Source organism: Amphibalanus amphitrite, unplaced genomic scaffold (assembly GCF_019059575.1).
Source record: "Amphibalanus amphitrite isolate SeventyFive unplaced genomic scaffold, NRLGWU_Aamphi_draft 000259F_arrow, whole genome shotgun sequence".
NCBI classification, from domain to species: domain Eukaryota; kingdom Metazoa; phylum Arthropoda; class Thecostraca; order Balanomorpha; family Balanidae; genus Amphibalanus; species Amphibalanus amphitrite.
In genome coordinates this window covers 491,110-505,586 of record NW_024881754.1, presented here as the reverse complement: position 1 = coordinate 505,586, position 14,477 = coordinate 491,110, and the positions used below count along the sequence as shown (strand labels likewise).

The window sequence follows — 14,477 nt, the reverse complement described above, 5'->3', positions numbered from 1 at the left end:
AAATAAGAAAAGAACATGTGTAAATATAGACAAAAGTGCATCCCATGTTGACATGTCTCTTGAAAACTTGATCCTCAGGGCAATCCTTACCTACTGCACTCCATCCCAGCCAAAGGCCATCCTTCAAGTCCAAGATCGTCATCATGTCAACTATGAATGGAGGGAAAACTACTGATGGAAGCTGTGCCAAAATCACTGTTCCTGTGATGTGTGTTGTAGAGAACAAATTTTTATATAACCATAAATTTGTGCTTGCTTATTTTTTTGGCTATGACAGCCTATTGATATCAGGCTGTCAGAAATAGCCTGTACCTGTTGACAGACATTTAACCTGTAAGTGTATTTGGAGCTAAATAAATCCATGTTAGGGTGAGAAAATGAGGCAATATTGTCATTGTAATGATATAGGTATATGAGCCGTGGAATGTGGTTGCACTCAGTTGCACTCACCTGCCTTTCTACTGAACAGATAAAAAAGAACTAGAATGACATGTTCCTCAATCCTCAGCAACCTACACCAATAGAAAACACATAATCTAGCATTCACATACATAAAAGCAATCAAAACTATTAAACATTCATCAGATCAGCAACTTTGGATCGCATACACTGACACTGCTCAACAACCAAACGCTGCATATTTTACAGTCACAAGGGATTGTTTATATGCATTTGCCAACTGTTGTTTGAGTGTCAAAGATTTTGATTGACATATGAAGTTTTCCCTTACATATGGGTCATTCAACGAAGGTTACCTCTACTATTTAAAAAAGAATCACAGAAGAGAAGCTGCTGCTAAATTCTATAGTTCCGAGTGGTTTATTCACAAAAACAACAATATCTCTTGAATTTCATCAGGAATCCAAAAGTTTGACTTATTCGCTCATGCAGATTACTATCTTCTATATCCCTGTCAAGCTTGAAAAGAATCTATTGTGTAGTTTGCATTTGCGGAAGGGAAGTGTGGTAATTGCTGTTAACACATGCAGCAAAATTGCAGGCACTTGGCGTGTTAATTGTGCTGAATTCAAATAGACATTGATGACCATCATCAGAAACGGCAAACCGTTTTTTATTATTTTGAGGGTTAGTACTTCGAAATATTGTTGATATATACAAGAAATACGCCCGGATACCAAACACCGCAAAAAGACACCCAGGAGTGGAAAATCCACCAGCTTCAAACAACAAATTTTTTCGTAAGAAGATCACTTGAATGTGAGAGAACGCATTTTTTTTCTATCTGTTAGAGTGATTTGGTTGCCTTCCGTGACTTATTTTTTGCGAAAAACACAAGAACACGATCGCCACGGTCGGAGCGGCTTACCGGAGAGGGAGGGAGGGAAGAATGACCTTGAGTAACGCAAACATACAATTCTTGCGCATTTGTGTCGATTGAAGTTGGTGTGAAATCGCAAGCCGGCTTCAACAGATAAGTCGTAAAATCAGTTCCCTGCCTTGATATCTTTATAATTCTGAGTGTAAGCTTGTGTTATTTCATCTTTTAAAATTATTATCAGTCTTCGATAGTAGGGTCAGTTGTTCCGGCAATATGAGACAGAGGTATTTGATAGGCATTTCAATTTGATTGTCTTTGTACAATAGGTAGGTACCTACCAGTTCCCACAGCTAGCAGCTACCTAATAGGAATTACCTTTTTTGTATTTAGTATGAATTTTATGTAGCCATTCAGCATTGGCACATCACTTGGAACTCTCTAGCCCCCTTTGCAGGGTAAATGCCCTTTGGCCTTGTGTAGATGAAAAACAAATTGCTGAGAAATGCAGGTTTTCATTTTTAATAGCATCGTCACCAATATTAGGTGCTATAGCCATACTACTAAGTTAAACCTTACATTGTCTACTCCTCAACGTTTTTAGTTGGTTACGAAGAGCAAAGTTATTGGTGACAGCAATCATAGCTTCAGGCGTCAATTGTTGTCGGCTGTGCCCGTAGGTGGCAGTTATGAAGCTCTATGTTATGCCTAATTTTCCACTCATTTTGCTCGTTTTTGGTCTGATTTTTCCACTCGACACCCTAGCTCAAAACCAATTCTAGGACACTGGGCTAAGATCCCTCAAGGCAGCGAGGTCAAGGGGTTACAGACCGCACCTTCCGGAACGTGTCGTGAAGACCTTGGATGGGATGATCAACGGAACAATGGGACTGTTGGTCTTCGGGGAATACATAAGGCACGGCTGGAAGCAAAATGTGCGAAAGAGGTACTATTCCACCATCAGCGGAAAAATATTTGATAGGAAAGGAATCATAAGTTAATGCGCCGTGACATCCGGAAATATCTAGACACCGACAGCCACCGATGTCTCCCTATCAAGCAGTTTCAACACCCCAATCAGGGGCGGACGCTATCGGACTGCCTTGCACGGTTCCGTCCGATAGTTCTATCAGCTGCAAACACCGGCTTCCGGCGAGGCGTGCCACTCCAGCCCCCTACCGGCACGGGACGCGCGCGCACTCTGCCGTGACGCCTAACGTCGAGATGGCGTGACCAAGAGGCGCCGCGCCGTGAAGGAACGTAACCGAGAACTGAGCGAGACTATGAGCTCGGCAAGGTCGCGTGCCGGCGCGTAGCCGCCGCCGGGGAGGCAGAAAAGGTGCATGTGCCGCTTGAGACAGTCGAGCCACTTGGTCATGCCACTTGGTCGAGCCGCGAGGTCATGCTTGTTGAGCGAGATACTGAGATGATGTGGCGAACACAGAAGTCCGAGGAGGATGCAATGGATATGATAATAATGTTCTATCAGCAGCTAATGATTCAACAGAGAGTCTGAGCAGCGAACAGTCATTCGCGGGGAAGACACCAACTTTATCAGACAAGTGTCGCTTACAACAGTCATTCGCGGGGAAGACATCAACTTTATCAGACAAGTGTCGCTTACAGGGAGCAAATAAGGCGGAAACACTCGTTCTATCAAATTCGGAGAATGGAAGGTCATGACGTGGCCTGAATGACATCAACACATACTTCCCTAAACTGCATTAAGCCATTCCATGAGTGAGTGTTTAAGACACATTGAGGCGCGGCGAGTTCCCATCGCCCACCGAGGCAGGGGCGGGGGTCTCGAGGTTGGGTTGAGAGCAGACCATAGGGGCTGGAATAGTAAGCTGTCTAAGAGAGTTGTTTGGGGCGATGGGTTGTTGTTGGGAGCTGAGGGCGCCGCTCGGAGCGTCCGACTGACCTGGGCGGCGAGTCCTCTGTCCAGGCGCGGCGCGGCTCCGGCCGGCTCGGCTGCGCGGCCGTCACCCGGTGTTGGGTCGGCGTACCCAGCCGACCGTGGCCCAGCAGTCGCTGGCGCTCCTCCGAGCTGAGAGGCGGCAGCGTCTGGTGGAGAGGCCCGCCGCGCTGCGGGCCAGACCTGGCCACAGAAGATAGACAGACGGGGTCAGATCGGGTCACACACTCAGACTGGGGACGGGAGAGGGCAGAGAATACTCTTTTCTATGCCCGCATAGAACGCTGCGGAGGTGCGAGCATTAATTTCTGGAACGGTATGCGGCGGAGGTCAGATGCACCACTCTGCGGCGGGAAGTGGGAGGAGGGGGGTTCAGTAGTGCGGTGGCGAGACAGACTTCCGCCTTAAACCACACTGCCAAGCCGCAGACATCCCCGCAACTACCGGCGGAAGCGCACAGCAATGCCACCGGAAGGCGACGCACACAACAGCTGATGGCAAAACCACTCAACTGCCGGTCACGGCACGTAACGAATTCATCAGCAAACTAAATAAAATGCATGTGGGATATTGATTTTATGCATGAACATTTGATGAACGATGATTAAGGCAATTAGTCTACATGATGAAAATTCAGATGAAATATAAAATATTTGTACTTAAGGATGATAGTAAGAAGGCTACCTCGGTTTTCAATGCAAACCACCCATCAACGAACGCCGTTCATAGCCATGATAACATTGTTTTGATAGATCCGGTACCACTCACACCACCTTCAAAGTAGGTACCATCTTTTCCTTTCATATTCATCCAGCTACTACCCCCCTCTATCGCCCTTCCCACGTCGATCACACACCTGACGAAGGGCCGGTCGAGCCGCGCGCGGTGGCGCCCCTCCTGCAGCGTCTGATACTCTGTCCTCCCGGAGAAGCGGAACCGACTGCCGAGGCCCATCAGCCGCCGGACCGGCGGCTGCGGCGCGTTCAGCCGGAAGAAGGTGTGGTGCTCGACTGCCGTCTTCCACAGCGCCTTGGAGGCGCGATAGGAAGGCAGGCTGAACCCCAGCAGGCTATCGTAGTCCTCCGACTGAGAGGGACGGGGTGGGAGCGGTCAGAGACGGAAACGTATGACACATGGCACAAATGATAGTGGCTGTACGGGTCGATTAGTCACGGCACTGATGCAGCGGAAAAAGAATGCGCATTAGGGGGGAACCGAATAGAGGTAAACAAATATGTACTTCCGCCCCATAAGAACAAATAATCAACTGTTGCCGGTCTGTGTCATCGATGACAACATTAACTTACATCGAGTAACTCACCACAGTACATAATACGCAGGTACCTACCAAAATGACAGAATAGAACCACTGTGGCGATAACCAAGGTACACTCACCAATTCCCTTCTGAGCTGAATAAAAAACTCCTTCCTCTTAAAGGCGATCTTAACGATCTTAGCCCAAGAGAAGGTGTTGATTTTCTTTTTGTTCTGGAACACCACCAGGCCAACAGAAGCTACCCCGAGCTGAATGTCGCGACCGCTCGAGTCCTGCAGGAGACAGAGAACAGAATACGTTAGCATCAGCGCCGTCTGGTGGCCGGCAGCGGAGACTATCGTTCGGGACGAATAACACAGCTGGCAGAGTTTATCCTGCAACAGACAGTGAGTTCTGCGGTTTTCAGTGCAACAACGGTTCATTGCTGAGGTGCGAACCAGTCCAAGTAATATATAGTAACTAGTAAGTACTAGTTAGTTACCATGATATACTACGGCTAATGATAACTATCTATGAAGCTGATACAGTTTTTAGCCCTGTTCCATTTCCTTCTCTGGCCACATTTTACCTTGGCCCGGTGCAGTTCCAGTCCGTACATCTCCAGCCGTTTGACGTGCTCCAAGTAGTAGAACTCGGCGTCGGCTGGAGTAAGGCCACTGAAAAATGGACGGAGAACGGATCGATCGTTAGAATACAATTCCTGCAAATCAGCAGACGCTAGACGGTCTGTGCTTAGCAAAACGACCAACAACATTATACCGATGACGAACCGCTGTCTGCAATGTTATGATTTCGGTGACAGGTGTCCACAATATCCCAGTATCAATACTTGCTAAAAAAAAAAAATAACATCATTCAATCAGCAGCAGCTCATAGATACATCGAGTCCATCTGGTGGTCATTGAACAATAGATAACACATTAGAGGGAATACGTTGACCTTTAAGTTCAGCCATCAGTCTACCAAAGACTGCTTGCAAGCATATTTCTATATTGCCTTTATTTATGTGGACAAACGATTCAGATTCATGGACTATCTCCTTTCCGCACGTACCGGTGCCGGGCGTGCAGCTCGGTGATCTTTTTCTCCATGTCCTCTGTCATGTTGGGCAGCAGTTGTACTCGGGACAGGTAGCCGGCAGGGTGCTCCTCGGGACAGTAGTCGCCCAACTCCGCTGTGGGGAATAGAGAGGGAGTCAATGGCTAGTGACTGAGGGAGGGGCTCAGCTCCACAGGGCAGTAGTCCCCCAACTCCGCTGTGGGGAATAGAGAGGGAGTCAGTGGCTAGTGACTGAGGGGCTCAGTTCCTCGGGACAGTAGTCACCCAACTCCGCTGAGGGGAATGGAGAGGGAGTCAATGGCTAGTGACTGAGGGAGGGGCTCAGCTCCTCGGGACAGTAGTCGCCCAACTCCGCTGAGAGGAAAAGAGAGGGAGTCAGAGGCCAGCGACTTGGGCGGAGCCGCAAACGATTTCTTTTTGTTATTGAGCAGGCATCAATTGAGCTGAGACTGCCGAAAGCCAACGCACACAATCGCGACCCAAAAATTAGCCACCGAGATGAGCAACATAAAGCCACCATTCGCAAAGCAGCCGAGATGCGGAAGTCGGCCTAACAACACCTCGGTGGTGACTGACAGACGAAAGACACGCGTCTGAGCTGCCGCTGTCTCAAAGCAGAAAGCTTCTTCCGGGACAACTAACAATCACAAACATTGCGCGGTGGAGAGAGAGAGGGCCGGGAAGTACCAAAAATCGCACGGCACTGGGAAAATGGAAAGTTTTAATGACGGCCTGACTATGTCTCTCATAGACTGATACAAACATTCTAATGTGTTGCATCAGTATTTCCGATGCAATATCTAGCTAGAATGGGGAAATCATTCGTAACATCAAATCATCGCTACCGTATGACCATAAAGTATAGAAACGAGAAGACGAGGAAAACTAAGTCGGTCTGTCACACCAGACAAACCTCACACGACCTTATCCGGCAAGCCGCGCCGTCACCCACCCTGCAGGACGAAGCTGGCGAGGAGGCAGGCGGTGTTGGGCGGCACGGGCAGCAGGCCCTCCAGCACGTCCCGGCGCAGCTGCAGGCAGAAGTGGTAGCGCGTGTACTCCTCGTGTAGCTTGCTCGGGTCGCCCACGTAGAACTTGACGCGGAAGTGGTAGGTGGTGGGCTGCGTCTTCCCGGCCACCTGGCGGCGGAGCGGTTTGCGAGGGTCCAGCCACCGCTGTAACACAGAGAGGTCAGATTATACGCCCGGTTACACACACACATACAAACACGCGGGTCCAGCCACCGCTCCAACACGGGGGCGGGGGGGAGGGGGACATCGGCTGGTAGCTCTGCCGCCCGCTCATACATTCGCACATACGTACACAGACTAGGGCTGTCCAGTAATTCCAAAGTTGCTGTTTGTTGCAATTTAAGGGCGAGTCGATGAAAAGGCCATTAGGCGCCCAGCAGTCAGTGCAGATACGGCAATTCTCTAAAGGTCCGGCCACACCCTCCAATGACCAAACTTCCAGCCATATCCTCACAAACACGCACACGCCAAACACACCACAACAGTACTGGGAATTCAGGCCCCGCCCCGGCAGCTTCCAATCATGACGAGTGCAGGTTTATGGCGTCGCGACAGAACAGTAGCCCGGTGTTGCCAGGCGCAGAAACCAGCGCTGGGAGTAACCCCAGACCACAGAGTGTACGGATGGTCGACCAGCAGCTAGCTCACAAAACACGTTAAAATAAACACTGGCTGGGCATTGTGAAATATTGCATGAGCACGAAACGGTTCAAGATACTTCCCGCTGCTTGAGAGACACATTGATTACATGAGCGTTCAGTAAAACAAGTGATTAAGTGTAGTTACAACGAAAGTGGTACAAAAAACAAATTTTCCCTTGGAACAAACGTAGTGAATTAGTCACTAACGTATGCACTCTACATATTTATCAAAGCAGCGTATACATAAAATTCGTTCGTAAAAAATCTTCGAGCTCCGTATGCCTAAAAATGGTCAGTAGATGACATACTCCAAATAGGAAATGTATGCCTGGTTTACATTCCAATACTCGATCAATGAACGAGCATCATCACCCGTCTTGAACCGCACCCCCTGACCGGTGCGCTGTTACGCTCCCATTCCCTTCCCAGAAACATTCCCCCGGCCAGAGCGGGCCACATAACGGAGCCCTAATCCCCATCCATTGCGTCACTCCCGGGTCCCCCGCGCGCCTGTCTGGCCCGGGCGCCACTGCACGACTGCACGGCGGCCGGTCCTGTGCAGTTGCACGTGCACCGCGTGAACCACAGGCCGTCGCTAACACAGACAGTCTACCATGAAGACACATCACCGCCGGCGGACCCACGTGGTAACACACGACGGCGCCCACCACTTAGACTTCATCAGCGTTATGCATTATCCCGTCTCGCGGCCGGCTCTGCAGCGGGCATTTGCCGGGCGACGGGCGGCAGTGGGCGGATGGGACGGACGCAGGGGCAGACAGAACACAGTCTGCGGGGGAGGGGACGTGCAGGTCACTGGGAACGGTGAGGTGTCAGGATGGAGGCGGGATGTGACGAGACTGAGCGACAAGCGCGCGGAGAGGGCAGGTGTCAGAGGCGGGGTTACAGGTCGGGAGTCACGAGAGACGATCAGAGTGGATACAAGTCAGATGTTTTGGTAAGGGTTAGGGATCAGAAGACAGGGGTCAGCGGGGCCATAGGTCAGCGGGGACTTATGCCATCTCACACGTCCAGTTCAGGTTGGTGATTCGCTCGCCATCCTCCCATTGGAGATCATAGACCGCCGGGCCGGTCCCGACTGGCACCTTTGAACTGCTGTTTGCAGTTGGCCGGCACTGCACAGTAGCCCGTGTTGTACCCCCTGACCCGGTCGGTCACGGACAATGTACCACCACGGGTGGGATGAATCCACCTGGCCGTGGCCGGAGGCAGTCAGTCTCACAGACAGTGATTCACACAGCTGCTACCGTCCGTTCTGAGGTAGTATCCCGGGATATATGCAGACGAAACAAACCATCCAAGAATAGCCAGAAATCACAATATCTATCATGAAGGTCTGTATCGGAAACCGCAGCGGAGACCGAACATTAACCCGTTTTTTATCCCACCGATATCTCACAGTTCAACAGCCGCAATCATTGACCTATAATTATAAGATTCCTGACCATCCTCCCTTCATTCACGATGGAGTAAGCTAACATATAGGCGGATTAAGAATCGACCGGAAGATGCCAAACATAGCACGATTTGTTACACCAATGAGGAAAGACAAACACGGAAGTGTTTGCAGAAATAATCCCACAATACGCCGCTCCCGGAATGACATTATCAAACAACGACCAGAGTAGCGACCGCAGCAGTCTGCTCTCAGCGGGAGAAAGACATCGGCATGTAGCATAGATCACATATACCAATGGGTGAAATAATTCAATAATGGAGTAAATGGGGATGATGACTCACTACAACATATTGGATGAAACTAGTGAAACGAAAGATCCCAAGAGGGATAAAAAGCATTACTCTTAGATTAGATTCATTGGTGTATAAAAAGACGTACCAAGGCCCGCGATTTATGGACGGCTTGGCAGCCAGTCATTGAAATGAAATAGCGATCCGCAGAGCGATCTACTGCAGCAGATGCTATACATCTGGGCGGGCATATCGCCAGTATCTATGAAGCGTCTGACCCTAGGGAAGGAAGGCAGGGAAGGGCAGGAGAACAAATATGGGGGGAGGGGGGCGGCGAAATGGTCCCAACTATTACCACATATATCACGACCAGGAAGAATGGTTCTTACAATAACCTTCAAGGAGATTTAAAATACTGTAGGTTTATTTGTAGATAAGTACATTTGTGGAGTGCGTTGCGCAATGGTAAGCAGACGATTTAAAATGATGCGAAATATCAGATGGATGACACGTTAAGTCATAGCTGTCAATGGGTTGATCTTGGGACCTCCAGCAGCCGGGAGTCGGCGCTCACTCACCATGACCTGGTCGTCATTCTCGGAGTCGCAGAACTGGAGACTGAAGTAGTCGCGCTCGATCAGCTCCAGGTGCTGATACACGCGGTCCAGCAGCGCCTGGCCGCGGCCCTTCTTCTGCGGACAGAGACAGGGGAAAACAGTCAGAGAGATGTTAGAAGCAATAAGCGGCAGCAAGTCCGAAACAGCCAAGCTGCGGCCCCTCTTCTGTGTACAGACATATGGGAAAAGGTCAGAAACACAGGCAGATGTCAGAAACGGCGAAACAGTCAGGAACAGTGTGGCCCAGCTGCGGACAGACACATGAAAAACAGAAGAAATCAGAAACACTCAGAGGAAACAGAAGTGTCCCCACAAAGGAGTCTCGACAGCAGCCCCGGAACCAGACGCGTCTGACAAAAGGAGCACACCAGACCAGCCACGCTGGAGGATAACCAATACGGACGTCTGAGTGAGCCATTCACAAAGTCGAATAACCTGGTTAGGAGAAGAAGCTAACTTGATCACCGGCCCGGCCACCACAGGCGGACCCGGATGAGCCAATAACACCTCGGCGACACGACCGCCCCACCAAACGGCTGCCAGCTCGGAGCAGTGTGTCCGCCATCGGAGTAGTGGTTCGAAGGGTGGCATCGGCAACGGGGAGACGGTACTACTTGCTAGTCACTGTTGATGTCTAGGGATTAGCCGGCGCTCAGCATACACACATTTCGTAAGGATACGAAGGATAGCTGATATATAATGTAATGGCGAAAGTTCGTAGAATCGGCGCAAAAAGATAAGAATCAGCAATGTCAACCAACTACAAAAATACTGGCGAAGAGCCTTGCAAGTGCACAGATAACCCCACATCCTGTAATAGCACAAAACAGCTCATTTTCGAGAAAATAAAAAGCAAAAAGCGTCCATTTCACCAAGAGCTCCCACAGTCAAGCGCAACCACGCACAGCAATACCCCGCCGTCGATATACACCAGGTCGATAAGACAGTCCCATCCCCGCCCCGGGACGACTGGCGCGGCTAATCTGAGTTAGTGCCGAGCACTGTCGCCTACACGCTGCGACATTTCCGCACGGCATGGTCATTGCGCAGCGCTGCTGACGAACTATCAGCGCTGCAGCGCTGTTGGTTCTGCCCGGGTTCCGGCATCAACTTCAAGACTACGTCTCCGGCTCCAGCTAGGTCTACGGCTCCCCCTGCACTGGTTCCGACCCCGCTCCGGCTCCGGCTCCGGCACCGCCCGACGCATGGAGAGAACCACCCGGGCGCCGGAGCGGCCGATGTGTTAGTTCGGCCGCCCAAACATCGCACCCGCCGCGGCGGTCCCGACGAAGGTCGCCGTAAATTTCAGATACAAACGGCTCAGCGACCCGCAAGGGCCCAATGCGAACGGTGTAAACATTACGTAACCCGCAATGTGTCTATGCATAGCCTCAACGGGAAAACACACAGCCGATGTAAAACTGTAATAAATGAAAATAATGCAGAAAGACATGAGTTATGTAATTCCAATAGCAACAATACAGAGTAAAGGCACATGATGAAAACATCAATCTGACGTCTGCTGCTAGGCTTCGCAGCGTAAACAACTTCTCGAATAGGCACCAGCCGCGGCGGCTCTCCTCACCTCGATGTGGAACACATGCTGAGAGTTGTCCAGGAAGAGGACCGTGTAGGGCAGCGCCCGCACCTGACGCTCGCGGGCCAGCTCGCTGTCTCGAACGTTGTACGTGCCGCTCGAGCCTCCGAACGCGCGCCGAGACACGCTCTCCAGCATCTGGCGGACAAAAAAGGAACCAAAGATTAGCGAAGGGTGGCCGTAGTGGTGGGGTTATATGACAGCAAAAGGTCCTTTCTGGTGATGACTTATGTTATAGTTATGACAGAAATGGAACATCAGCCAACACGGAACAAAAACAACTGGGCAATAACATCCATGTCATACAGCAGAGCAGAGAAAACAGCTCACGAGACATCGTCCGGTTCCGAAAGTCAAATAAACGCAAGGTACCGTCTGTTGCTATCACTGATAATAAGTCCAGGGCAGGGGTCAGTGGGTCACATCCTGTAGCCAACAGGGCCAGCGATGAATAAGCTGCTGATCATATCCACCTTGGCAAGTGCAGGTATTTACGGACTGGCGAGGTCAAGCTGTTAATATGTCATCTGCATCATTTTAGTCCAGGTGCATAAGCTTTACATCGACAGTTCCAGCATTCAAACATGATACACATTTCGTAAGGCATTTCACTGTATCCCCGCTGGCAGATGCCGTAGCTGTAAGAAATACAATTCAGTCCCAAAACAAAGTCAAAATTTCAAAATTTCATAAATGACTATTGAGCATAAAGTGCTCAATAGTCTTCGGCTGGAAAATAAGACAAATTACAAAACACTCAAACTAATCCACTTTCCCATGCATGCAGCTCCGAAACTGTGAGGCGCTCAGACGCTGGAAGCAGCTAAGTAAACTCTGCTCTGTCGTCCACTCAACGACAATCTAGCGGTCAGATGCTTCAAAATGAGTTTATTCATGATAAAATCACAGCCCTCCTATATACTGAGATCTGTATGCCGAGGTCATTCAACTAATTCATACTTCGGTGCAGCTATGAGATGATAGGGTCCGACATTCAAAACGCCTGCGATGACAAATTGTTTTTAGTGGCGCCGTAACTTTCTGCATGTGGTCATAAAAAAAAATGCCCGTGCCTTCTTTGCCCGTGCCGGTTGTTCCTTCAGACACGGAAGAACTTTTACGTCATCGTCCTAAGCTATGCAGCATTTATTTATCAATCAAAACTACGGAAACATCCTCTTTCAGCTGCCCACCAATCAGGGCTGCGGAGTCGATGGATTTTCGGCGACTCCGACTCCGACTCCGGCTTTCAAAAACCAGCTCCGACTCCGACTCCGACTCCGGGCAGAATTGTCGACTCCGACCGACTCCAACTCCCGACTCCGACTCCGCAGACCTAGCAGGGCTGCGGAGTCGACAGATTTTCGGTGACTCCGACTCCGACTCCGGCTCGGGTTTCTAAAATCGACTCCGACTCCGACTCCGACTCCGGTCACAACTGTCGACTCCGACCGACTCCGACTCCGACTCCGACTCCGCAGCCCTGCCACCAATCGCCGGCGCCATATACAAACACAGTTTGTCAGTGGCGAGCTAATTTGAGCGGTTAAGCAAACATTTACAAGGTAGATGAATTTCAAGGTTAGCACCTCAAAAGTGTGCAACACCCAAGAACCTTAGGATATTTCTGAATTAAACCAAACCTCTAATTGAAGAGAAAGCGCAAAACATAGCACTGCGTCTGGTACAAACATTTGTTTTCCAGGCCGCACCAAAAACAAAATGCAAATGTGCGGTTCACCAAACTTCGCTGTAAAGATATCGTAGCTACTAGATCTTGAAGGTTTACTTCGTGGCTGAAACTTTGGCACCGGTGCCAGCCACTGCATGCTATTCGCAGGACAGTAACGCTCTAAGATGATGACGTAAGGCTCTGGCGGGTGACCAACAGATCGCAATCCAGATTCATTCAGTTCAACAGCTGCAACACGAAGTAGGTACCATTTCTATTCGTTATCATCAAGCCAAATACAAGGACGGAGTGGATCTTTCACCTATGCAAATGTGTTCACTGATACCATGAAGCAGGCTATCCAAACAATGAAACGAGCTATGATGTTTGTTCAGTAGCACCATAGCTCGAAGATCGTATGAGCTTGGTGAGGCGAGTTTTCCGCTGGACTGAGAGGGGTGGACCACCCCGCCGAGTACAAAGGAGTCCCCACAGCCATTCACACGGCCAGGGCACTCCTCCCTCGCTCGGAGCGCGCGGGTAACGGTCTCAGAAAGCCACAGCGGGCGGTGCCCGAAAACCGGACAGGAAATGCGGGGCGACCGAACAGTTACGACGCCAACCAGTTGGGCCGCCGTGCCGTCTTAGTCTGCCCCGGCACTTCCGCGGGAAGGTGCATTGCTGACTCAGCGATGCGGCTAGCCCGGCTCAGTGGCGTTAATGTAACTTTTATGTATAATCCGAGGATCTAGCAACTGACCCAAATTTTGTCAGGCCAGCTCAGCCCATGGGCGATAAAGACGATACTTGGGTATTAGCCAGGGTTATTAGTGAGCTTACGGACCATACCGATAAGGTGTTATCTTGTGAACAATATCCAGCGTGGATCTTAAGAGGACATTAGTCACAACTCACGCACGTGAAGAGTGTCAAGATACCTTCAAGTTAACATGATAACAATGCAGATAAAACATTTCTTACGAAGTAACTATCATAAAAAAATACCTAGATATAGAATCGCGATGAATCACGATGACCCTAGATAGATTGGTATGGACAATCTCATACATCACCAGCCCACCTCAGTTGGTGCGTTACCACGGGCCACCGCAATCATTAGCTCGGGAATAGGCCATAGGGTGGAGACGAGGGGACATCACGCCCAGTGCCCACCTGCGGATGTCAGCCATCAACAGGCCTGTGTGGCGCATTAGCAATGCAAACATCCGTGCCATTGCCGATACGTTTCATCAGAAGCGAGACATCTCATGTGATGCACAGTCATGATGTAACATACTCGGACGATTAATCACAACCGCCAACCTCCTCCGGCGAAGAGATGAGGGCATGAATCGCCATCCGATACCGCCGAGGACAGCGCTCCGTCCCCTGCCTCCAGAGGGAACAGAGTTCCGGTTTACGATCGCTCCCTCTTCCCTCACGCTGACCAGCATAAACAAACATTTGACGAAGCTTCGAGCGTTCGACTCCAGCCACTTCCGGACGGCAACATCATGGGGTAGCCATATGTCCCGCTACAGAGCCGGCTAATAACCCGCGCGGGGCTGGGGTCTCCAGCCGAACGCGCGGGGCTGGGGGGGGGGGTAAATTTTACCCCCCCTGTTATCTCCCGAACTAATGGTCCGATTTGGAAAATTCAAACGCCAATCGAAAGATCT

General features: G+C 50.3%; 1 protein-coding gene across 5 annotated transcripts in view; it reads right to left on the bottom strand.

Moving 5' to 3' along the window:
• Positions 1 to 14,477, bottom strand: part of LOC122386683 (tyrosine-protein phosphatase non-receptor type 4-like) — an 82,623-nt gene that overhangs the window by 49,143 nt on the left and 19,003 nt on the right. For all 5 annotated transcript variants that reach the window (XM_043376114.1, XM_043376113.1, XM_043376117.1 and 2 more), the window contains exons 3-10: positions 11,115 to 11,264; positions 9,491 to 9,604; positions 6,483 to 6,705; positions 5,525 to 5,645; positions 5,040 to 5,127; positions 4,591 to 4,743; positions 4,051 to 4,280; positions 3,201 to 3,377 (exon numbers count right to left, since the gene is read on the bottom strand). In XM_043376114.1, the coding sequence (XP_043232049.1) occupies positions 3,201 to 3,377; positions 4,051 to 4,280; positions 4,591 to 4,743; positions 5,040 to 5,127; positions 5,525 to 5,645; positions 6,483 to 6,705; positions 9,491 to 9,604; positions 11,115 to 11,264 (1,256 nt within the window). The remainder of the gene's footprint in view (positions 1 to 3,200; positions 3,378 to 4,050; positions 4,281 to 4,590; positions 4,744 to 5,039; positions 5,128 to 5,524; positions 5,646 to 6,482; positions 6,706 to 9,490; positions 9,605 to 11,114; positions 11,265 to 14,477) is intronic.